Source organism: Neopsephotus bourkii, unplaced genomic scaffold (genome assembly GCF_033783945.1).
Source record: "Neopsephotus bourkii isolate Nb327-2 ecotype Australia unplaced genomic scaffold, CSIRO-AGI_Nbou_v1 NB_951, whole genome shotgun sequence".
Classification (NCBI taxonomy): Eukaryota; Metazoa; Chordata; class Aves; order Psittaciformes; family Psittacidae; genus Neopsephotus; species Neopsephotus bourkii.
Window position 1 is genome coordinate 1191651 of NW_026901445.1, and position 25940 is coordinate 1217590.

Below are 25940 nucleotides of genomic sequence, written 5' to 3' on the forward strand. Positions count from 1 at the left end.
AAGAAAATCACTCAAGGGCTTCCATTGTGCTCTGATGTATAAACCATGAGTAACAAAACGATCACAGGGCTTTCCCCAGCCTTGGGAAATGCATAAGCAGGCTGTTGAGGTGATGGTGTTTGGGAAAGAGGAATAAACTGGCTTCCACGTTTGGAAGTCCTCCTATAGAGGTGATGGTAAACACATGGGAGTACCTCTCTCTTGCATGGTGCTATTTAGCGCACTTGCTACGACAGCCATGGGTCTGGGTGAGGCAGCCACCACCTCTCTCCTTACTTGTGCCCTTGGCTGCCCCAGCACTGCTCCCCGAGCTGCGCCAGGCATTCAGAAGAGCACCAACGAGGTGGTCTTTCCACATTTGCTCTTTTCTGCCTAACCTGCCTGACGTGCTCTTGGTCCTTCAGAGGTGATGCTCCGCAGTGCAGAGCAGGGCACTGGAATCAGGGCTCTGCATCCCCAGAAAGCTTCACCTCTGGAAGAGCTCTTTGCTGCCAGTTCACCTGTGCATGCTGCTGGGGTGGGAAGTATCTTTCACAGGGCAGGAATCACCCCAGAAGAAGGAAGGTTTGCTGAGACTGTCTTGTAGGGACCCTTTCACCCCCTCCAAAAAGCATTGTAGCTTCTTAAACGGCCATATCCCTCCTCTCACAATGAGGGTACCCCCTTTCCAATGCTTCCAGGACTTTCCACTCCCTGCCTGCTCTGTGCCCTCCCCAGGGAATGCATGCCATGGGCCCAGCATCAGCCCCTTCACTCTGCTGTTCTCTCTGGCTAAACAAGAAATAACAATAAATCTACCAGACCTAGGCAGGGGAAGACTTTGATTTCTCCTGTGTTTTATTTTGCTGCTGCTGCTCTTTAGCAAGATGTCTGGAGAGCTGAACTGTGGATGAGAAAAAAACAGTGGTGCTTGGTGGGGCTCAGGGACCTAATAACTTTGTCCTTCCCCAGGTCAGCGCTATTTCCCTGTAGCTTTGTGGAAATGACTTCTCCTGGTGCTCTGTGACGAAAAGTCCTTCTTAATGTGCCGTTGGTGAACTGCAGTAGCCAGCAGGACAGTTTTGGAGGGGAGGTATTTTGAGTTTTAGTCTGGTTTTGTTCTTTTGTACTTTGAGGGCATGGACAGCAATTAGTGCCTCTCTTGTGCTGGAGCCCTTGCTCACGGGGAGCCGTGGTCCCCGTTGAAGGTGGGTGAAGGGATGCGGGGAGGATGCGGGGAGCAGGGGAGAAGCCCTGCAGCTCTGGCACAGGCCGGGCAGGGGATGTGCTGCACAGAGGAGGACTTCACGGGCCAGGGGCAAGGGAGCCTCAGGCTACGAGAGCAGGAGCAGCCGGGCTGGAGAGCCCTGGGTGCTGGCAGCCGCTAGGTGACACCAGCTCACCGGCCGCCGCCGGCTGCGCGGAGGGAGCCGCGCTGGCTCCGCTGCCGCAGGAGGAAGGTGCGGTGTGGCAGTGAGGGGAGCTTGCGGTTCGGCGCTCTGTGATAGAGGGACCGTGGTTACAGGTAGCACGCACCAAGCATGCTCAGAGCAAGTCTCCATTAGTAAGAGAATAACCAGGGATGGTGCTGTGCTGCTTTTCGGCAGAGAGGGGAAACGCTGGGGGCAGCCACTCTTTGGTACACTTTTGCATCGGGGAAAAGGACAGCACAGGCCCTGCAGGTGATGGGGGCTAGAAATCTGGGCCTCGAATAAGGAAAGCCCAAGTAAGAGAGTACTTAGATAAACAGAATTTTTTCAGATCTACTGGGAGTGGTGAACATCATGCAGAGCAACCCCAGAAATAGTTGCTGTTATCTGGGAGAGCTACTGCAGGACACTGAGGCATGGGAAGACTGTAAAATGCAAGCTTTGTACCCCTCCTTTGAAATGGGGACTGGGGTCAAAAGCCAGGAACTGCTGACAGTTAAATCCTTCACCCATCCACCCACCCACCGCCCAAAAAATGCTGACACAAAGAATCTCATTACTTGCAAGCAGTGTAGATGAGCAGGGGCCATAAGGATCTGCCAAGAGCAGAATCTGGTTTGATCTTCTTCTATGGCAGGGTAAGAGTACGGTGAAGAGTCCTGGCTGCTATTTAAGTGGGTTTTAAGGATGATGTAGATTGGATATTGGGTAGATACTAAACCCATTGGATAATTATACCCAGAAAGTCATCTACGGTTCACTGTTGAAAACGGAGGGGTCTGTTGAGTGAAGTTCAAGGACATCTGTTTTGGATCTAGTTTTGTTCAGCATTTCCATTAATGTCCTGGATGATGGAGGAGAATGTGCATTTGCTAAATGTGCAGATTGGGACGTATCCAGTGACAAAGTTACTTGCCTAGCAGGTCTTTAGAACAAGCAAGACTCTGCTAAAAACCACCTGCTTGGGTTGCAGTACCAAGGAGGTACAGCTAGGGAGGTACTGGTGACTTGGAGAGGTCCTGAGAAAGCCTGTAGGACACCTGCTGTATTTGTGCTGGACCAGAGAGCATGATGTCCATGTCCTGGACCCATGGGGAGGAAGCCAAAATGTGGGAGGCTGTACTGGCTCAGCTGCATCAGGAAGGCAGGTGCATTTGGAAAGCAGAGGACCTCTCCCGGAGCTCTGCTGCCAACTTGCTCATGTTGTTATTTGCTGTTGGCCGTCTCTGGTGTCTGCACCAGAGTTTTCTGGAGGTTGTGTCATTTATTTGGTGCCACTGTACAAAGCACTCTCAGCTCACAGCTGGTGTGTGTTTCCCCATCTGGTCTGGATACTACATGGTGCAGTGACGTTGACCACAGAAACAGACCCCACCATCTTCTCCATACAGGATTGGGAAAAAGAAACCTGAACAAACTAGCCAGCCAGCAGAGCCATTGGCCACATGCACCAGCTGCCTCATGTGGGTAGTGACTGAGTCTGTCCTGCTCTGGAATCAGACTGGTCAGGGGTAACATCAATTCGAACGGTAATATTAAGATGATGTATGTGTTTGGTGGGAAGGCTGCTAGATGGAGGCTCCAGCTCAGAGCAGTAGCACTGCCTGCCAGTGGCAAGGTACAATCCAGGTTACAATGAACGGTCTTGTCTCAGATGTGCTACATCTGTGTTTTAGATGTTTATGCTTGATCTTTGAGTGCCCTTTGCAGACAGGGTTGTGCTTCCAGTGGTAGCTGTTTCAGTGCAGGCTAATTTGGCTCCCTTGTTTTGGATTAGCTCAGAGTAAAGAATAATTTTGTTACAGTGAAGTTGGACTAACATTGGTGGCTGCTTTCAGCATCTGCTCACCAATACCTTCAGTAGCAGCTGCTCCCTGTGGAACAGTCTTTGGCAAGGATTGAGTGGTTCATATGCTTTGCTTGTGAAGAATCTCTTACTATGTTCTAGTAAGGATCCCTTCTGAGCAAAGAACTTTCTTCCTCTCCGCATGATAAGAATATATAAACCTAGTTTATACCAGGTTTGCTTGTCCCATTCATTCAAATAAGATAGTTTGTTGTGATGATGTATTGGGTTTGGGGGGTTTTGTGTGTTGGTGTTTTTTTGCCTTTGTTTTTCCTGAGAGGAGAGTAAGATATAAGGACTGTGCTTTCCCCTTGGAGCATATGCCTGGTGAAGAGAAAGGAGGCTGCACTGGGTAGGGATGTCCTGCTCCTCTCCTACCTGTGGAGCTTCCTTGGGCCCTTGGGGCAGCCAGCTGCATCCCTCCGCACTGGCTGAAGCAGCAGGATCCCATGGTGCTGTACATCTCCAGAGAGCCACTGATTTTACAGCTTTCCCAGCAGAAATTGCACCAGGGCATGCTAGCAGCGGGACAGGATAGCAGGGCGGGTTGCTGCAGCTGGTCTCTCCCCTGGGAATGGCTTTTTGGAGCAGGAGTGCCTGGAGGCACTTCCCTATCCTGGCCTACCAGGAGCCCAAAGGCACTGGCCCCATCCAGCACAGTGGGGAAACCTGAGCCAGGAGAGGCTCAACCTTCCTGCTGCAGTGGGTGCATGCAGGCAGGGAGCGGGGTGAGGGGGGGCTTGGTTTCCCCTTCAAGCTGTGACTGTGGCTTTTCCTGTCCTGCGGGATCAAGTGTTTGATTTGTGAGCGAGGAACAGAGATGGCTCCTCCAAACCTCAGGCCTCCTTGTGCTGATATTCCCAAGGATGCTTGCTTCCACCTGGGCTGCTGGCTCTTTATTTCAGTCTTCAGACGCAGGTTCATGCTCTCAATAACCAGACAGGCAGATGCCTTAAAGGGATTGTGCCAACTTTTATTTTATTATCTTGTTTGGAAATGGGATTTGGAGAAGGGAAGGAAGGGAAGATGTGCAGGGGGTAGCTGATTGTTGCAAAAGGGGATGCTTTGGATGCACACTGGCAAAAGTGTTCCTGTCTGACTGGAAATGACTGAAGCAGTAAAGCATGACAGGCAGGACGTTGCCTCAGTGGATGTGCTTGCTTTATGGGGTTTTTGGTTTTAAGGTCTACATTGTAAATTATTTCATGTACAAAACAAAAAAGCATGTTTTAATGTCTATATATGTATTTGTATATATAGGAGATATATACACACACATATTCTTACAACTCCCAGGTCCTAAAGTCTTCAAGTCTGAAGGGCTATGTGTATATATGCATTATAAAGAACAATGCCAACCGACTGAGACAAGGCTTTCTTTACTGGCTGTGTGATAAATATGTGGGCAAGATGTCTCCATCTGAAATCTTGCATGTGTGCAGGAAGAAGGGGTCATCCAAGCACCAAATGGCAGCCTGCATTGCCCTGTTCCTAGCTGTTCCCTTGTGGGGCTCAGAGGGGCAGATAGAAACACATTCAATTCTGCTGCCCATGGGTCAGGCACCCTACACGTCGGGGCTCCTATTTCCCTGTAGGGCTTCCAGTAGACTGTTTTGGTTTCTTTACCACAAAGGAGAAGGTTTGGTGGGCAAAGAGGGGAAGGGGTTTGGGAAGGGAAATACAGTCAAAATTCACCATACGATAGTTAGACAAATCTTCATCAAGGTCCGTCTGCCTGCTCGCCTCTCATTCTTGCTCTCTCGCTGTCTTGCTCTCCTGCGTTCACTCCCATTCTCTGCAGTACGTACGCTGTTGTAGGGCTAAAGGTCTCCTTTTGTCAGGCTAAGGTCAAGTCCCTGGTTGGCGGAGGGCAGCCCTTCATACGGGCCTGTCTACGGCATATTGGCAAGGGCTCAGATTGGAAGCTGCCGTCTGCACTGCCGGGTAGGTGAAGTTAGCGTGCTGCTTGGCCTTCAGCCGCAGGCTGGCCAGGCTGGAGTTGCATGTGTCCCTGTACATGTAGGGGCTGGCTGTTGAGGCGTAAGGACAGGCACTGGATGAGACAGCAGAGTTGAGGCTTGGGCTATTCAGGTTGTTGATGTTTCCCAGGTTGTTGAGGCTGGAGGCTGGTACTCCGGTCACTGCAGAAGGGACCATGGATGAGGGCATGGTCATTGAGGTGATGGAGCTGGGTGGGGAGAACATGGGCTGGGAGGAGAGGGGACTGACGTTCATGGAGTTGAAGAATGGGAAGCTTTTGGCTGAGAGTGGGCTGGTGGCAAGCCCCTTGGTGGCCCAGTTGTTGTAGGAATAGCTGGAATACATGTCATCGTAAGGCTGCATCAGTCCATTGAACTGGGCTCCGAAGCTGTTCTTGCACAGTTCGGCCTGTTGGTTCCTCTCCCGTTTCCTCCACTTAGCTCTGCGGTTTTTGAACCAGACCTGTGAGAGAGAGAGGGAGGGGATGGGAATCACTCCAGGCTGTCCCTGGAAGGGGCCTTGCCCTGGTCTCTTTGCCCAGCAAGGCAAGAGCTTTTGTAGGGCTGGGGATGCTCCCCGGGAGCTGTGAGACTGAGCATGAGGAAAGGGTTGCAGCAAGATGTCTGGGCTGCAGGGTCATCTCCCAGCAAGAATCACCACCTTGATCAAAGCCCAGCCACTGCCATTTTACAACCCAAAGAATAACCCACCTCACTCAACCAACAGATGCCCTTTGTATGAGGAAAAGGGAGGAAAATACTTGCTGTATTTCTGAGTGACCACAGCCCAGGAGGAACAGTTCGGGTTGTGTGAGTTGGGAGCAAAGTATTTGCGGGATGTCATTTGAGAGCTGCTGAGTGGAGGAAATAACCTCTCTTGTTTTAACTTCACTTCAGGACCAGCTCGGGGTGAGGTGTTAGAAGTCTGTCTCCTAACAGGAAAATCTGTTGGTGGTGGAGTGACTCAAACAATGTAACTTCCTAGAGCATGGAAGCTGCTGGAAGGCTATTGATGGTGCTGCTAACTCATATTTCTAGTAGCAGAGAGAAGCTCTGATTCCAGCTGGAGCTTTGCCACGCTATGCCTGTGACCACACAGTGGTTTGGGAACCCCAAAGAGTGACCTCCAACAAGGCTAAGGCTGGGGGACAATGGCACTGCAAGGAAAGGGTCTGCTGGGTCAGGGCAGCAGCTAGTGGGGTTCTGTGGGGCAGACCCTGGACTTTGCACCTCTCTATGTTATTACAAGGTGGCACTGGATGGGAACACACTACCAGCATGGAGTACGTATGTGGCTGATGTGTCAAATTTTAGAGCTTGGTGAGGTGTTTCTAAGATAGGAAATTTTCTGGTGCCCCTAATTACTTCCTTGGTTTGTGGGGAACATGGTGGCTTGTATCAGAGCTGCCTTCCTCCCCACCAGATGAGGCCCAGGAAGGTGGGAGGGCCGCAGTCCTACCCGCACTCGTGCCTCCGTCAGATTGGTCCAGACTGCAATCTCCTCCCTGGTGCTCATGTCTGGGTAGCGGTTTCTCTGGAAAGTGGCTTCGAGCTCCTGGAGCTGCTGGCTGGTGAAGTGCGTCCTCTGCCGCCGCTGCTTCTTCTTGAGTGAGCCGTCTTCAGGGTTGGAGTCGTCCGTCTGGTTTTGCTGGGACTTCTCAGTGTCTGCAAGAAACAGAAAGATGGGAGAGATCTCCTGAGTTAACTTGGAGGCTTAGATGCATTTGGAGAGTCCGTCCTTGGGGCAGCCAGTGCATGCCAGGTCCCCATCTGCTGTGGCCACCAGCAGCTCCAGCTGCACCTACAGGCGTGGTCCCATCTCCCTCCCTTGCCCTTGTGAGCAGGCATCCACCCTGCACCAAAACCAACAGCCCCTTGCTGCAGCACAGCTTGCTCTTGTTTAACTGCCGTAATGGATGTCAGCTTCCAAGTGACTGGACTTGGATCTCCCAGGCTTCCAGTCTCTGGTTTTCATTGGTCACAGTTAAGGTAGAAGATAGTGACAGAACTTACCCAGGCCAGCAGGTTCTTACTCTGCTTAAAACTTTCTGCCTAGGTGCCCTTCAGAAAAAGTGAACAGAAACTGGCACTTACAGCAAAAGATCCATAGAGGTTTTAAGGACAAATAATGGGAAAAGGCAAACTGCCAATGATAGCAGGTTGAGGCTCTTAAAAATTCATGCTTCTCAGATTTAGTTATTTTGTCCTTCCTCCCTTCTTCCTCCTCTACCTTCTTACTTGGGTGCACATCCATTTCTTAAAAGTAGGAAAAGGCTTACTTACTAACTCTTAGAACTTATCATGAAGTACTCCAACATCTCCCTGTCCTTCCACCGCACCCTCCTAGATCCCCTTCCTAGAAGCAGCATCTTTCATTCTGTGGCCCTTAACTGAACATCCTGAAACTCTCCAGTGGTCAGCTGGTATCTAACTGAAAGTACAGGTCAGCCTCCTCCCAGGTGTTAAACCCAGGCCTTAACTCTGAGCTTTGGGCTGCTGTGGCTGGAGGTGGGCATCAGGTACTTCCCTGTGCCACTGCCCCTCCTGGGGCTGTCAGTACTCTGCAAATGGGCACAAGGCAAATATAAACATCTTCCATTGTCAGAAGAAAATGTCACATTTGAGCACTTGAACAATGGAGGACAACTATAGGGAGGAAAGATACAGCTTGTGTTTAATTCTGCTGGGAACCAAGGTAAGTCACCACAGAACCACTTTATTCCGGAGAAAATAAGTAGCTTGTGATGTTCACCACCTTCTTCTTTTGACCTAGAAGCACAGTGAAGCAGTCCCAACTGAAAATCAAGGATTTCTTGTGGGGGGAGAGGTGTTGTTTTACAGTGGGAAATACTCAGCTAAACTAAGTAGAAATTACTGCAAAGTTACCAAACTGTTGCATCTGGAAGAAAACCTTTAAAAAATTCTGGCATCACTCTGGTGAGATTCAGATTAAAAGTATTTCTTGTTTGGTTGGAATTTTTAAGTGGAAGTTAGCCTAAAAGGCTTCAAAGTCCAGAAAAATCCTAACATGAAAAGTGTATCCAGCCCCTTAAAAAGCAGGGAGCCAAGAAAACAGTAACCTGGAATACAGCTGGGTGAAGAAAAATAACAGGGTTCCTCAAGTCAGACAGATATGCTCTGGAAAAATATGCCTCATGAAAGCTAAATGGAAAAGAGAAAGCTTATAGGGAGAGGCTGAAAAGCACCTGAGCCCCAGGAGAGAAGGGTCTCTTCTTCAGGGCTGTGCTGTACCCAACAGCAGGTGCTTTAACGGAGCCCAGCCCTGAGAGAACCTCGTGCCCCAGGAACCTGGTGCCACTATTCTGATCTGTGTTAATTCAGAAACCTCTTCCTGCTGTTCCAGGGAAAACCCTCCCTGCCCTCCTCCCAAGGGAGCAATGCTGGAGTCACAGGGAGCATTTGCAGGAGAGGCACACATTCTTCATGAAGGACAGCAAGGTGCAGTCAGAAAGGGTTTGTTTCTATGGGTAAGCATTGCACTGACTGAAGCAATGTGGGTTCCCCGCAGGGTCCCCACCAGCCACCTCCACTTCTGTGGCACATTTAATGTTAGCCACCAGCAGGAAAGCCAATGCAAGGAGAGTGAGCCGGCTCTGGTCTCATACTCTCCTTGTTCCCATGAGCATCTTCACATGGGGATCCCATGTTCAACAGAAGTCTTGGAAGAATGCTCTTAACTTTTTAAGATCCATTTCTATAGTGGTTCTTGCCAATGAGATAAATCTGATTCCTCCAGCTCAGTGCTCTAAGCCAGTGTTGGAAGAGGGAGATTCCTGCATTATCCATCTCTAAAACAGATTAAAAGCGGAGTGATGCCACTGTGTCTGAGCTAGTTATTAGAAATGGCTCAGTACAGATGAAGAGACAACATTTGGTTTGTTTGTTCATCTGCTGAGTCTGGGTTAATTAAGAGCCTGATGCACACAGGAGTTGTTCCCACAGGAGCCCCTGACAAATGCGCATTTCCAAAGGGGCTGCTGCGGAACAGAGGCTGTGCTTTCATCAGGAGCTCCTGATGAAGGACTGCCCTTCTTCATTGCAGGAAGAAACTACACTGAGGGGGAAGGAAAATGGAGCAAAGGTACCACTGGCTTATAGGCTGCAAGTGGGTGGATAAGCTCACCAAGTGTCTTGAGTTATTACTGCTCTTCTCTATGCCTTCTGGTGTAGAACTTTTCATAGATCTTGTGAAGTCCAAGGAGTCCTGACTTTGAATCTGGAAAAATCTCTGCAGCTACAAATTCTTCTTTTTGATCTCTATTTCTGTACCTGCTACCTGTGGCTCTTTCTGAGCATTGCTTATAGGCAGCATCATCTCTGTTTCTGCTTCTTCTATAGGCGGGGGAGAAGTGCCCTCTGCAAATGGTGCAGAGCTTGGGCATTGCAGTGGGGACCAGAAGCATGGTAATACAGGGAAAAAAGGGACCTTGCAGAAACAATGGGCCTTTTGCTGTCCTGAATCCATATTGAGAAGCAGAAAGAATATAGGGAGATGCAGGGCAGCTTCTCACCACATCCTACTTCATTGTTGCTCTCCCACTGACCTGTGCTGCCTGATGAAACCTAATGGAAGGGGGTGTCACACACCACACCATAGAAAGCACTTGGGAAGTCAGACAGCTGAGCCCAGACAAGCAAGGTTTGTGCTCCCTTCCTCAGGATCTCTTACACTGCAGGTGAACGAAAGAGAGGAGGAGAGAAGAGAGGCAAGAAGTGCCAGAAGCGCAGCCCTGCCCTGGCCTGGCCTGGGCAGCCCTTGGTGGTGCGCTTTGCTCTGCCTGACATCGGTGCCCACCAGCCTCTTTGTGCAGGTAGCGCTGGAAGACACCCACCTCCCAGCACCATTTTATTTCTAGACCAAGGCAGTGGTGAGTGACGTAGCCAGGCACCCAGCATTTTATTGTCATCCCAAAATAGACTGTGGAATATATCTTGCGCACGTTCACCCACTCAATGAAACGACTGTGGTCATATCTGGAATTAGCTGTTCATGCCTAATGGAAAAAAAAGGCAGCTCCTAAACTGGCAGCTCTGCGGCGTGCCAGGGTGGGCTTGATCGTTAAGGCCACTTGAATGGGGATGACCGCCGTGCATCCAAAGCAGCTGATGAGGAGCCACTGAGCTTGGTTGGGGATGTGCCCAACTAAGGTATGTGTGCAACGAGGAATTCGGCGGGTGGATTCTCTGACCATAGTTATTCCAGCCTAACTCCCTTCATGATACTCACTCTGGGGAATTTTAACCTGCATCATTATGCTTATTAGCTTTTGCCTGTGGGTGAGCCTGAAGGCTTTACACGGAGAGCAGCAGGCTGTCCACAGCCCTCACCTCCTCTCGTGCTGGCACTGGCAGCTTTGGTTGTCCTGCTGCACCCGGAGTAACAAGGGATGGAGCAGTCACAGGGCAGATGCAAAATCCAGGGGAAGCCATGGTGTTTGGTAGCTGATTTCTGAGCCAGGTGTGAATAGTGATGTTCCTACTTCAGAGCCTGATAAAGAATGTGGTAGGCCTGGGGTATGTTCAGCCTTTGGGAATGGTCAGAGGCACCTCCCTGAGACATCAGCAGCTCACTGTGGAGCCTTGCACCACGGCACAGGTAAGCAGGCTGTTTCAATTAAAGCAAGGGCATGACAGTACTTCTCTTCCTTATTGCCTGACCCCGGGAAGTTCAGCCCAAGGTTAACCTGTAGCATGGAAAGTTTCAACCTAAGCAATTTAAGCACAGGCTTTTTAAAAAGCAATCAAACGAAACAAAACAAAGCCAGTTTCAAACTAGGTTTCATCCCCTTCCGAGATGAGATCTCCCATATTGCAGGCATTGCTCTCCTGCTCTGGGGACCTGGCTTAGGCACATACAATGAAATCCTGGTTGGCCAGTGACCTGGCTTGCCTAGCTCCTGCCTGCCATGGCTTCCTGCCTGGGCCCAGGCAATCTGATCACTGGGATGGATCTCTTGCCTTCCCAATGGCTGTCCTTGTGATATACGCCCCTGCACCTTCCCCCTGATTGCTGGGATGCGGTGCTGCCGCAGCACCATGCTGGCTCATGGTACAAGAGCAAGCTCAGTGGTTCCCCAGGAGCACCACATCCAGCTCCTGCAAGCCATTGGCCACGTGGATCCACCTGCAAGGACAGGTTGGAGCCTTTGCATCCTGAGCCTTGCACTCACCACTGTGGTCCTGTCCTTTGCAGCTGTGCTCGTGTTGAGGGGTTCCAGAGTCTGAGAGAGACAAGGCTGGGCTGCGCGCCTCTGCATCTGCCAGCAGGTTGAAATCCATGGGGCAGGGATGGCTGGCAGAAGAGGTGGAATCTGAAAAAGCAGTAAACACAGAGGGATTAGGGAGATGGATCTCTTGTGTGACCTCTCCCTAGCTCCTCTGGGAGGGACTTGCCAACCCTTCCGGAAAGGTCTAGGAAAAGCAAAGGATCCCTGTGTCATCCTTGGACCCCTTAGAGTTTCCTAGCTGGAAAATGGACATGCCAGGCTTTCTCTTGAGCTTCCCTATAAATCAAAGATCATCTAGTGACACTTCTATTTGCAGCCTTCAGAGAAAGAGCCTGCAATTTATAGGTGACATTCAGACTGAAATAGCAACACCAGGAGCATGCTGTGTAATGGAGATCTGAGGAAGTGCTTCTGGGCCAGCCGAGGGCTGTTAGCACCTTCCCCAGACATCCTACCTCTCCCATCCTCCCTGCCTAGCTTCCCTCCTCTTTCTCCCTTGCTTCTCCACAAACTAGTCAAGCCCAAGTACCGCTGTCCATACAGCACTAATGCAGATGTACATGCACTCATCCCAAAAGAAAATCACTCCTGTGCATGGTACTGATAGGAAGACATGTCTGTCTGCACAGCCACTACCTTGAGCAGGGACTCAGGCAGTGCAAGTTGATTCCTTCAGGGTACATAAGGATCTCTGGAGCCTGAATTAACACAGGAATCACATTACACACCCTTGGGTGCCTGGGAATGAGCGATCCCGGCTGCAGCACCAGCTCGCTTCCAGCCTTAGGTCATCCTGGCTGAAGGCCAGCCTCAAGTGACCATACTGTGCCTGTGAGCCATCTACCGTGGCTGAAAGCATCCCCGCTGGTAAGCTGGTGGCACCACTACAGGCACCACTGGGACTCCTCTACCACCTCTTTCCACATCTCTCTGTCCCAGGATCAATTGTTCTCATCATGCTCTTCCTCAAGGCCACTGCACCCTCCACCTGTATTGCCCAGAACTCAGAGCCAAGAGCACTGCTTTGTTCTTGCCCACGCTTGGACACTCATGAAGAGGTAGGCATGAGGCAGTAGGTGCTACAAGTCCAGCCACATCACCTTGGAAGGCTGAGCTGGCCCTGTGTTAGCCCTCAGTCTGAGTTTCAAGTCACAACCCTGCCACATACAGGATAATGCATTGCTACCAATGCAGCTGTAAAAGTTTGTAAAGGCTGGACTGCTTCGAGGGGACCACAGCAGCTCCTGAAACTCTAGTCACTCCAGCTAATACCTTCCCAGCTAAGGAGCCTCTCTAAAACAGAATAGCAGCTGAGGCACCATGCCTGGATCTGGGATCCCTGGGTTTAGGGGGGTTTGGACCAGGTGTTGTCAGTTGTGAAGTCTGGATTCTAGCTGGTGAAGGATTGCCTGGCCCCTCAAATCCATGTGTGTCAGGGAGGCAGCCTGCTGAAGGCAGTATTTCATCTGGACTGCACTAGCATTTAGACATGTAAACAAGAGATTAATCACATAGCTGTTGCACCTCCTTTGGAGGTGGATGACAGTGACTAAGAATGTATTTTCAGAGCTGTCTAAAACCTCCTGTCAATTTGAGCAGGGCTGCCGCCAGGGCCCTTGGCAAGGCTGACCCCCATACCTGCAGCATGCTTTCCAGGCTGTGGTGAGAGGGCAGGGAGCCATTTCTAATGGTTATCCGCCTGGCTTATGCAGCAGATGTCACTCACAATCCCCCAGCAGTTTCCCTTGCTCTCCCCTTCGCTTGACCTCCATCCCCAGCCTTTCACAGGTGCTGATGAATCCATCTCTACACTGGCCTCAATCAGTGTTCTCCAAAAGCAGTATCTAACAAATGGACCTGGTGTCAGTATCCCAGACCTTTGCCTCCCTCCGGACTTCTGTGAGAGAGAAGTGGCAAGGGTTCTGTCTTTGCTGTGAGGCTGCTTTCTATTTCTACCTCACAGCAAGCCTGACCTCTGATGCCCACCAGCTGTATAAGCTCCTGGCAGCGGCAGGGCACAGCCCTGTTGCTTTTTGCCATGTGTATGTACATGAAGTGATGTGACAGGGGCTGTGTTTTCTTTAATACCTTTGCATGGAGTAGGGGAAGTCCATCTGCTGCTGATATTGCTATGGCTTTTAGTATTACTCTCAGAATTATGCAGAAACGCGCAGTGAATTAATTCCATGGATTAAGTCTTGATTAAGATGTGTGTCACTTTGCTGTCTCAGAATTTATTAAGAGCCCTTCTTGAGGCAGCGGCAGATGGAATTTCTGCCCAATGTTTGTAGATGATAATTTCCCCTCTTCTACAGCCATTTGCATATGATTGCATCTGTCAAGCACAATTTCCTCTTTTCTAGAGCTTGACTCTGTACTGGACCAGATTTAAGGAGGAATTCAGACTCTCGCCTTGCTGTAACTGAAGGACAGTGTCCTCCTGTGCAGGGTCCTCTTTGGTTTGAGAGTCCTTTTGCATGTCTTGCATTGCGTTCACCTATGCAAACTGGAGTGGGGTTGGAAAACGATGGAGGAGTATTTTACAGCTGGTTTCACAGGTGTAAATGACAGTACGAGGCTCAAGGTACATTAAAAATTCATTCCCCATCCTGAACCACACCATTGCAGTGATTACAAGGTTGATCCAAGCTGCTGAGCACAACATAATGTGCTTGGCCTGCCTCAGAGAAGCAGTGGGCACTAGATTAACAGGTTTTACAGTGTGGCCCATATTCAAATTGAAACTGGGACTTGTGGCTATGAACAAGTTTGCTTTTTGAACTGAATTTTAAACTAGGAGGATTTCAGAGAAGATCTTATATATATGTAATTACATACCTATCGCATGTGGCCTACACGGTACCTTCAAGGCAGGCTTTCTCAGCTTGCTGTAAGCAGTTCACAGAGAATCAAAAGCAAAAGGAGAGGGGGATCTGCTCAGCATGGTTATGAAAGCAGGAAAAGTCTGCAGTGGGGACAGCACGTGAGCTCTGTACTAATGTATTTACCCAAAGGCAATCCCATGCCACTGACACAAAAGGCTGTAGGTATTACTTTAGATTATACAGCCTTTTTGGGTTTAATTAAAGGAGCTTTCTTCCATGCTGGCTAGATTTCACTGTAGGCAGAGACATTAAGAAAGTCAACGCTAAACCTTCATTGCATTACTACTAAGTTGTTTGCTTTGTCTCAGGGAGTTACTGAAATTGCACCTCAAAAACATCGTTAGACAAGATCAAATCTATCATTTCCATCTGAGTCTTTGTCTCACTAACATAAAACAAGGGTTTCTTTAGGGACAGCTCCTGTCCCAGCAACATGCAGCCAGGCTTGCTCAGAGGTTTCAGTTTCATAAAAGTAGCCCTGGCTCCTACCTTGCTCTGGCACCTCAATCTTCTTCCATCAACGTACACAATTGCCCCAAAGATAAAGGTTCCCAAATCTGTAACGTACACACCTTTTCTTCCAGTCACTGCATGTGTGTATTCTCTCCCTGGCTCCCATACAACAGTGCCGGCAGCACAGGTCCCTCCAGCTGGACTGGGGGCTTCCGTCCCTGCCCCACAGGCACAGTGCAGGCAAGCGAAAGAGAGCAGCTCTGGCTCTAGGCTTTTTCTCCTTCCAAATTCACCCCCTTCCTATTTCTGGGTCAATGCTAGCCTCCCCAAGACAAGGACGCTGGGGCAGGAGGGGGAGGGCACTTCTATAGGGGAGGACAACCTTGTTTACCTAAAAAGAGCAAGCAAGGGTCCCCCTGACCTCTCTCCTGCTTCTCAGTAACACACTGCTCCATCACCCAGGAGCAAAGATGCCTTTGCTTGTTTTTTTTGGAATGGGTGGGAAGGAAACGTAAATGCTGACTGTGAGCCAAGGGAGGCTAATTATAGTGGCGGCTTTTGTGATGTGGAAATTGCCCGCTGAGAGCTGCCTTCGGAGTGACAAGTGCGTGCTGCTCAACTCTCCGCTACCAGGAGGGAGCAGGTACCTGCTGAACCTCTTTCATCAGGTCAACCTGGAGAAAAAAAGCTATCTCATGCTGTTTTGATGTTATTTGGTTTCCATGGGCATGCAGTGATGCTTCAGCACAGACATGACAGCTGGGGTCCCTAGGCAGCCACACATGGACCACTGGTGACCCACTGGTAGGAGGGAAGCGCACCTGGCTTCACTCCCTTTGGCAGATCATCATAGCCCTGTGGACCTGTGAGCTTCCCCCATTGCTTGTGTCTCTGTCCAGGGCCATGAAAGCTGCAGTCTCTGCTTGGGATTGCTGATCTCCACAAAGGGTTCAGGGTTATCCCTCAGGCTGAAAGGTGCTCTGCAATCAGTTATGGGGGGTGGTGTCTTCTTTCTTTCATCCCCTGAGGTGAAGGGATGATGTTACACTAGATGTCTTAGGGTCAGAGCTGTCTCCTTCTGCTCCATCAATCCCAGAAGTCAAACTGCTGGGAGTAACTAGATTCCCAATGGAGTCTGGCTGATTGCTTCACTCCTCTCATGCTCACGTTCCCTGCATGCTGGCTTACTCCTAGCACTGATAAACATTTGGGACTCTATTTAACTGTACGTTTTCGAGAAGATGATCTGCCTCTGTACTTTGGTCCCCAGGAGGGGATGAGCTAAGTTGGAACAGTCCTTGCCACTTCCTCTGCCCTGTGTCAAAGGGTGCCTGTAACCTCCTGGAAGAGCACTTTGTTCTCCGGATACATGCATGTGTTCAGGGGATGGTGCTATTGGAGCGCCTGTGGGCTGGGATTTCAAGTGCCACAGCTTGCACAGCACATGAATAGCACAGTGACCTGAGAGTCAGGCTCTCTTTGCCTGCAGACACGAATGCTGACTGCAAGGGGTTCTTTCCCTGCAGCTAGAAAGCAAAAAGGATGGGATGCAAAAGAAGACTTCATTTCCTCAAGAATATAGAAATACAACTGCAGGGAGACCAGGGTGACCCACTGCTAAACATCTCAGTGTAGCTTTAAGTCTCTAATCTTAATGGAATTGCAGCAGGAACCAAGAGCGACCATTAATCACTGGAAGATAAACAGCAGCAGCCAACTGGTGACCCAGAGCACAGAGCCATTACAGGACAGGAGAGCAAGCTGCGTGCCTCCAAAAACTTCAGGCTGTGCAGAGCCCCAGGCTGGCTTTCAGGCGCACAATCAGAAATGGATCATCGACCTCCAGCAAGGGCTGAGTCACAGGTTATAATAAACTTTATTTCTTGATTTAGTCCTTGCAGTTGGGCACCAACGCCTGAGCTCTGCTGCTGGGCGCTTTTGTAGCGGTGTGAACTGCTCTAAAGGCTGAAACGTGGCTTGGGGTTTTTTTCCTCCCATTGGGAGGAACTGCCAAAGCTCCCTGTAGTGCTTGGTATCTTTTAGCTGTCAGAGCATATTACCTGGCATTGCCCCACACGTGGTGTGGGCTGCAAGAACATTACCTGCAGCAGCGTGGTACCACACTAGCTGCAGCAGACCTTGCTGTCGGCTTTTTACCCACAGCTTACAGCATGGGCTGGCTTTCTGAAGAGGATGTCCAGGCTGTTTCCACCGTCTTCTCTTTTTGTGCATGGCTCCACTGAGAAGTTCATGATACTGTGAGGTGGGGAGAGGATGGGGAGGTAAGGCACTGTAGCTGACTGGGTTTATGGTGTAGGTAAAACCACTCTGCAGCCCTGGGACTCCATCCTTCGTCTCAGAAATGATGTTAATGAACCTATCTAAACTGGTAGAGGCTATGAAGCAGAATTTCTCTAAGTGCTTCCAGATCCTGAGATAAGAGGTGCTAGGGAAATGTCCACATCCTTGCTGAACACTGTCTAGTGCATTCCCTGGGGGCTGGCAGCAGCCTGCAAGGTGAGAGCAAGCTGCTCCCTTCCTCCGCTGCGACAGGAGTCTCTGGCTGTGGAGGGGGGCGATGACAAAAAACCTTTCTCTGGGCAGCAGAGGGTTAATAAATCGCCTGTATTCTGGAGGATTATCACAATGGAAACGTCCCAAGGATTGACAGCTCCATACTCATGTCCACAGCAAAAAAAGCCCACAATGGAATCTGTCCTGTTCGCTGATTTGATGGCCCAAGCCATGCCCCTGTGCCGGGGAAGAGCCCTGATGTAACCATGCCCTGTACATCACGCACTGCCCTCCCCAAGCAGTGTACCTGCGGCTCCCAACCGGTGCAGGCCCTGATAGGTGGCGGTCTGCAGAGACAGAGCAACACACTTGGGTTTGGCTTAAAGCAAGCTATTTGCATTAGTGTCTTTGGACCCCAGTGCTGCCCTTAGCCTACCTGGGTAGTTTTTCAAATGGTGACCATGATTTGGGTTCAAAGAGCTAAACCTAACCCAGAAGGAAAGCCCTGCCAGACATTCTGCAAAGTTGTGTTTCTTCCTAAACGTGGCATTCACACTTCTTGCATTCTTGTACGCACTGCACTGCAGGTCTGTGTCTGGCTGCGACTCCAGTATCCCTTGGATGCTCTACCTCAGCACCTTGGCTTCATCAGGGCTGGGATTTTCTTTCTGACAGACCATGCAGTTATATTAATAAAGCCATGCTTTGTTACGGCTTATTTTGTTTGTTAGGCATCTGGAACAAAATAAATCAGCAAAGGCTCAGTTTTGCCCAAACGAATTGAGATCGCACAAAGTTGCTGGCACAGGGAGGCTCCATGGCACAGGAGTGCTGGGAAGGAGAGCGTGGTCTGCAATTACTGGGGAAGAAAAGTCCTTCAGGAAAATTAATCCCTTTGCTTTGGGGAAGGGAGAAAAGAAACTGATTTCTGTAAGAAATTCTGCCTGGGAGAATCTCGCAACTGAAACAAAGGACCCGCTAAAGCACAGCGCCAGCATTGGCCTGGCCCAGATGTACCAACCCTGCTTGTCCCTGCCTGCCCTTGCCTGCTCCCACAGCAACATGGGCTAGCTTCAAAGCGACTCCTGCCAGCGCTGCAGGATCTGCCTGCATCTGCACTGAGGAAAGAGCTGTACTGCTACAGTGTATGAGGGACCGTGATCTCTCCTTGTACCCACAAGCTGAGCAGAAGCAGAGCTGGGAGCAAGAAGAGACAATTGCAAACCAGGGTCCCAAGCAGGAATGAGAGGCACAGGCAGCCTGACTGCAGCTCAGGAGCCAGACACGCGCTGCTCATGCAGCAGCACAGGGCAGCAGGGGCTGGCATCAGCAGATCGGTATGCGTGGCTGTATTTATTTGGGTGATTGTATGAATTCAACTAATTATTCTGGCATTCAAAGGAAACTGGCCCGATTCCCATGGGGGCTGCGCTCACAACAGCATGGCAGGGTCATTTCTGTATCTTTGCGGCCGTAAAGTTGGCCCATTTTAGGGAGGCTCAGATAGCAAGATCAAGGACTGAAGCTGCATGACTCCAGCTGCTGTCAGGAGTTTTGTATGCAGATGGAGGGCTGTGGATGACTCAGACGTTATCAAAGATGTAAATGATTCTCACAATTAGTAAACAAGCTCAAGAAAGCCCCTAATCAAGCGGGTGATGCAGGGGGCTGAAGGTCAGGAAGGATCCCGCCATGCTGTCGGCACGTCACACCCTTTTGGCTGGCTGACCTCAGTGCACTGTGGAGCTGCCGGCGTCCGCCATCCATCAGCACTTCTGCTAGAAAGCCTTTCTGGAGAAGTTCGACTTGATCATAAACATTTGTTCTGTGACAAAACTTGGCAAAACCAGCAGCTAGGAAGGAGCTGCTTTCTGGGGAAGGGTGCTGGTTCGTTGCTTTAAAACAACCTGGCAGAGCTCAGAGGGTTGCGGGGCTGCAAAGGGAAAAGTAGTGACTGTTGAGGGTGCCGTGACAGCCCCACCAGCCACCATGACCAACAAATGGCTCTGCTGGTTAGGGCAAGAAGAGCCCAGAAGTGGCTGGCTCACTCTGAGGGCTGTGTTGTCTCACAGTGCAACCCGCAGCGCCGGAGGGAGCCGATGTCTGCTGCGCCCGGCTGTAAGGTTTCCTGATGATTTGTCTTCTTCCTTTCTTTCTTCCCAAGCAATTTATATATATATATATATATAGTTGTTTTTTTAAAGCTCTCTGGCAACAAAACCCTTGTGGGACACAGGCTTCCACAAATAAAACAAGGGGATGATCTCAGCATGCAGTATCCCTCCCCTCTTCCTCAGGATACTGCAGCAGGTAGGGCTGGGACAGGAGGAGGGTGGCTCCAGGAGGAATGACTGAGCTCGCTCCCCCATACTCTGCCTTTATGGACCTTGCAACATGCCCTGAAGGTCAGCCTGTTTACCCAGACATTGAAGGGGGCCGAGGGAGGCAATTAGCTGTCCCCACTGCAAACACCGCTGGGTCCAACCTGACAGCATTTTGCAAGCAGCCTGCCCTGACAGGATCAGGCCCACAGCGCACCCGGTTTTGTGCTGTGTGCCTGCAGCAAATGGTTAAATTGTGCATATCGGGGGACATGAGAAGAGGAACAGCGGGTGGGTGAGCAGGGAGGGATGGGAGCCCTCCATCCCCACAGCCTCTCACCCAGGTGCCCCACTCAGGGCCATGGCAAACCTCCCTGTGTCCCTGAATTCAGGGGCACGACAGGCATCACAAGCACCAAAACAAGAGGTTTGAATTTCAGGATCCAAGCACTGTGCTGCCTACAGCCTATGTACAAAGTCTGTTTCTTTTTTCCTTCCTTCCCTTAAATCCTTAGTTTTTCCATCTGCTGGAGGCTGCATCCCATGCAGAGCCTTGGGAGGTAGGCAGTTTGGGTGGGTAAGAAAGGAAGCTGTAGAGCCCTCATTACTCATCCAGCCTGGCCCCCGGGCAATCCCATCAAAGCGGTTCGGATTGAAAAGGGACGGGGCAGAGGGAAGTGAACTGTCTCGAAACGCTGCCGCTTGGGTCACATCACCTCCCTGCCAGCCTGGCTGCGCTGAGGACGGGGACCTTACACGCTGACATACCCCCGGCCCAGAAAGCCACAGCCAGCCCGCCAGCAGACCCCACCGGCAGCTCCCCAGCCTCCCACCATGGCCTCGGACTCGCGGTACATCTCAGCTCAAGCACTGAGTTTTTTTAAACACCATTATTAAACCCACCCAACACAACTTAAGCTGCAAAACCCTTTTAAACGGGACACAAAAGCGCATATTGTTCAACATTTTGGAATGTCTCCCTTGTTAGGTACGGATACGTATCCAGATTGACCTCTATGCCTCAATTAATTTAGCTTAAAGGTTTAGATTTCATATTTTTAATTATCCTTGTACTTGCTTTATTTTGGAGGAAAACTTCCATGAATTTACTTTATAAAATAACATTGCAATAAACTCATACAAAAAAAAAAAAGACGCCTAACCCCAACTTGTAGAACTGGAAGTTGGGATATTGTGGCACCAAAAATAAAACTGATGGAACAAAAAGGGAATTTCATGTGGTTTTCATTGTCAAGTCTAAGCTCAGAAACAAACAGGAAATAAAAATGGCTAAAACAAAAGAGATTTCTTTTAAAGTGTGTTCAAGTCTAAGCAGGGAGCTGCTTTATTTGGGAGGGATTCTCTGTTTATTTGTTTTTTCAGAAAGAGGAGTAAATAAAAATGTCCACACACAGACAGGTCAATTTGATTTACAGTTATATCTGCATGCTTCTCACTGGGCATTTTTAATAAGCCTTTTTTAAGGAAAATGCTTGCATAAATAGCAGCAGCATTGGAAGGGGGAGAAAAGACAATGGGAGGAGGGTGTTCCTTCTTCTTGAGATGAGATTGGGAGGAAAAGGAACGAAGAGGGAGGAAGGTGAAAGTAACTGCAAACTGTCCGGTCGTTTCTCCTATTTCATCTTTGTACTTTCTCATTTTCTGCAGCTCTGCAGGCACTGAGCCTTCCAGCCCGTGCCACCCCACTGAACCTCCCCAAGTAGCAAATAAATGCATTGATATAATAAGAGCGGTCTGCAGGATCAGGACTACATGGAACAGAGGGGCATACATGCTGCACCCTGCATAGAAAAGTGTTTCTTAGCTTCCCAGATTTGGGATTGTGGAACTTGTGTCTTACACTAGCTCTGATGGTGATTTTGAGGGGTTAATTTAATGCAAGCAGGACCCAGTTCCCCACATCAGCTGAGATCCCCAGCAGCTACAGACCCATTAGTGCATCTCTGAACGCTCTCAACAGTCAAAAAATCAGATGGACGAAATTAACAGCAGCTTCTGCAAATTCAGCTCTGGTTTCCCTCCTCTTTTGCACTAGTTAACAGGGTGTAAATGTTTATTTTCTGGTGGAGCTGTGGTTTGGGACATAGCAAAGAGCCTCAGATTGAGGGTCAAGGGACAGAGGTTGTATTTCTGGCTCAGAACAGGTAATTCTGACAGAGCCGTCTCTCCTGTGCACAACAGGAATACTTCTCTTTGTGTTTAAGCATCCAGAGCTCTGCCGACAGGAAGGCTAGGTAGCTCCCAAGGAGAGATCATAAGGTGCAGCTCTTCAGAACTGAGGGCTCTGAGCTTGAACTTGTACCCCGCCAGGCAGCAGGAAATATCTTGTTTAGTGTGCAGAGCACTGGCCCTCTTCCCGAATCTGCTGGGTAATACTCTGAAACTGGTGGGGAGAAGGAGGAGGACCTCTCTTGCTTTTTCCCCATCTCTTTATAAAGCCTAATAATAAAAGAAATGTTTCCCAGCTTCTGCCCAGCTAGATCTCTTAGTTCCTGCCTGAAAACAACTTTCAATATTTAACTGTTGCTGGAAAACAGCAGATCCATCACTAACTATCTCCTGGGAATCTGCATCCCTGGCCAGGCTGCCGTACCTGTCCTCCTCCGGGGTTGGATGGAGACTGAGGATTTTTGAGCAAGTCCTTTCCTACAGAAGCAACCCACTCTGCACCAAGTCCGGCCCCATTCCTTGTGCTGCCAAGCCTCCAAGAACAGCCTGTGGACTCCCTTAAATGCCCCAAGGAAGCCCAGAGCTAATAACCAGCTTCATTCAATTCCCAGTCACATTATTATCCAATCTGCCAGAGGCATTAATATTCAGAGGTGAGGCGGGAGGAGGGCAGGGGTGCTGGCGAGGGGGAGCGGCACACAAAGGGGAGGAAGGGAAGCGCGCAGGCCGGCCTCAGAAATCCTCTTTCTCCAGCTGTCTGAAGCCCCAGCCCATTTCAGCCGGGTGTTGACAAGAGAGGGTTTTTTCTACGGCCTCAGCACTAACTCTGATGCCAGCTGGTGGTGGCTGTGCCCCTGCCAACAGCAAATGCCTGGGCTTGGCACAGCCTGATGCCCTTGGCCCCGGTAAGAGGGAGAGCTTTGCCCCCTCTGCCATTGGGCCCTAAGTAAATAGCAATCTCCCATTTTCAAACAGCCAGATAATCGCTGAGCCTGCTCAGAGAAGCCTGTTTCTGACCCCCTCTCCCTCCATGGCCGCACAGCCTCATCCCGCTGCCTTCCCGACACAGAGCACACAGCATGAAAATACTGGTTCTCCCCATCTGGGACTTCGCTCCCAGCCCAGGTACCTCCCCTGTCCCCAGAGCTGGGGCACATGTCACGAGACAGACCTTATGTCCCCAGCTCATCTCATCTTCCTTTTGGAGCAGTCTCCTAGATCAGGTTTCTGGCTTTTTCTTTTTGGCAGTCTCCAAAGTCAGCCTCACCTCTCAATCTCAAGGTTTTGGGTAGCATCTGACAGAGAGAGGAGATGCCACTCTTTTTTGTCAACTCTCTGTAGGGTACATTAACCAATACTTTTGCAATCCAGTCACAATTTCCAGATCTATTAACTGCCTGAATTAAGTCCTTATAGAAATATGATAGGTATTAAGTGAGGCAACAGTTTATCTGCGAGAGAGATATACCGGTTTATAAACCAGTGCCTTGGAACAGGAAACAACTCGGGAATAAACGTGGGCTTTCACCGGGGGGGGAGCCTGGGCTGCAGGTCACGCAAACCCAGTAACACCAATGACAGCAGGAAAAACACCAGAATCAACCAAACCCCTCTCCAGAGTGTTGGGGAAAGACACCTCCCTGTGAGGAGCAGCGGGCATGGTGTTATTGTTTGATAACGAAAAAAGAATCAAACCCTGCTCTGCTTCTGAAGACATTTGTGGAGACTGAAGCAGCTACCATGCTCTGCTGGTCCCCCAGGAGCCAGCAGACAGCGCTTTGTCCCTCGCAGCAAGGCACAAACACCCATCCATCCCTCTGCCTCACCAACAGGCTGAGGGACTGAGAGGGATTGCAGGGAACCAGGAAGACCCTGATCCCATTGCCAAAAAGAAGGTCCTTTCCCTGCCTTTGGAAGGTAGGACAGGAACAGCGGTGACACTCCCGAAAGGCACCTTCCTGAGCTGTTGCTTTTAGCATCTCCCGAAATCGTAGAGGCGGTAGAGCCGTTTCATTCCTAGCATCCTCAAGGCCCCGCGCCAGGCATGGAGGACCCACAAAGCTTGTCTGGGGATTGCCAAATTCCCCTCTTTGCCTTTAGCACTAGTCTCTACTAAAAAAAGTGCACGGATCATGGACCAATTGTCCGAAGGCTGCCTCCTTCTACGGCAAAGGAACGGGGAGGCCGGTGAGGGACTGGTTTTGGTTCCTGCACCTCCGGCTTGCAGCACCAACCGGTGCCGCGGCTGGGAGCTCACACCGGGCTCTGCCGGACCCCGGGGCCCTGCAGCAGCGTGCCCTCTGCGGCGGTCCGTGCGCAGCCGAACTCTGCACCACAACAACCCGCCAGCCGGGTGGGAAAGCTGTGCAGGGTCCCGGGAGCCTCGCCGGGGGCAGGCTGCTCCGGGCTGCTCAGCCCCGCCGGGGATGGGGGAGAGTGCACCGACGCCGGCAGCGCCTCTTCGGGGCCCTGGCGCTGCTGGGGGGAAGCCAGCCACCTCCTAGCCCGTCCCCCCCCAGCTGTCCGGCCGCGGGGGCGCCGGGAGAGCGGCCGACAGGTGTGCCCGGCTCGGCGGCATCGGGCCCACCGCCCCCCCGGGCCCCACCGAGCTCCAGCAGCTGCGGCGGAGCGCGGCCGCCCTCCCCCGCCGGAGCCGTGGCGAAGCCGTCCCTCTCTGCCGCTCCGAGGAGGAGGACGGGGGGAATGACAAGGGGGTGCCGCGCTGGCGGGGTAGCTCTTCCCCCGGGGCTGCACTCGTTGAGCGGGGAATTGCCGGGGGAGCGGCAGGCACAGGGCTCCGTCGGGCGCCCGCTGCGATCGGCCGGGCTTCCCGGGCACTCAGCGGGACGGAGGGGCGCCGGTTTGCACCGTGCCTCCACAGCCGGGGAGCCGGCGGAGCCCGTGCAATCGCCCGCAGGTCTGACGGCCGGATCTGCCCGCAGCCCCCCAGCGCCGAGCGGCTGCGCTCTGCCGGGGCGGCTCGGAGCTCCCAGCGGAGCTCGGCGTTTCCCGCCCTCCTCCTTCTCCCGCAGCCCCGATCAGGCGCCCGGGAGCCCCGGCGCGCAGCCGGAGGCGGCGTTCCGGGGCAGGTTCGCCCCGTCTGCGGGGGCCGGCTCGCCCTCTCTCCGGCCCTGCAGGGAGGTCTGCTCTGCTGTAAACAGGAGCCAGCCCGTTACATAAATATCATTTATCCAACTGTCCAAAAACCGTCGGGCTGCCTTCCTTTTCCCCGCCTCTGCTCCCCGCGCCCTTCTCCCATGGATCCTGCAGACAGCTGAGCCGCAGCCCGCGGCTCCGTTATTTACGGCGAGCCCCGACTAATTTAAACAGCCGCTACCCCACTCTCCCGAATGGAAAATGACTAAGTTTAGCAACGGCGGAAGGCTCCGGCAGCGCTCGCCGGGAAAGCGTCCGCAGTGGTCCCGAAGCGTGGCTGGGATGGCGGCACCCCGGTACCAGCGGGCAGGGGACCGCCGTGTCCTGCAAGGGCAGAGCGGAAGAGGCGCCGCGCACCGCCGCCGGGCAGGCAGCTGTAGGGGCAGAGCTGGGGAGCAGCTCCGCCGCACTCAGCCCCGGGACCTATCCTGTGTGGCAGGGTAGGGATCGAACGTCCCGCTCTCCGCCTGCCCCTGGTTGCCGCTCTGTGCCCCGCGGGAGCGGAGCTGCTGGGCAGAGCGCAATGAGCCGCCCCGCCGGGGATGCTCTAGTCCTGTGGCAGCGTGGCAAGGGCTGCGGCCGAGCGGCTCTGCACGGACGGGCTGGTACCTAGGGGCTTACGAGGAGAGAAGGGGAGACCCCCGCCTGGGAGGCCGGGGACGGAGGGACACTTACAGCGGCTCCAGATGCGGGCTCAGCTGGGCGGCCTTAATCCTGCGAGAGGGCGAAGCTGGCCCCCGCCCCGCGGCCCGGGCTGCTCTGCCGCCGTCAGAAAGTAAATCCCCCCGGCTCCCCGGGCACTCTGAGCCTTGCTGCCGGCCCGCGGCTCACGGGAAGGGCGGAGGGCGCCAGCCGACTGCCTCCCATTCACTCTGGCCATTCACTTTATGGCGGGCGGCCGGCGCCCCCCGCCAGCTGCACTGAGCACCCCGCTCCCGC

The 25940-nt window shown here is 51.8% G+C and overlaps 1 protein-coding gene across 1 annotated transcript; it reads right to left on the minus strand.

Annotated features, from left to right (window-relative positions):
* Positions 1–4194: 4194 nt before the first annotated feature.
* Positions 4195–25940, minus strand: PITX3 (paired like homeodomain 3). Its single transcript, XM_061358872.1, has 4 exons — positions 25677–25940; positions 11426–11566; positions 6694–6899; positions 4195–5697 (listed from the first exon to the last, which is right to left on the minus strand). Exons 2-4 carry the CDS (start codon positions 11532–11534, stop codon positions 5134–5136), a joined length of 879 nt encoding a protein of 292 aa, XP_061214856.1. The 5' UTR covers positions 11535–11566; positions 25677–25940; the 3' UTR covers positions 4195–5133.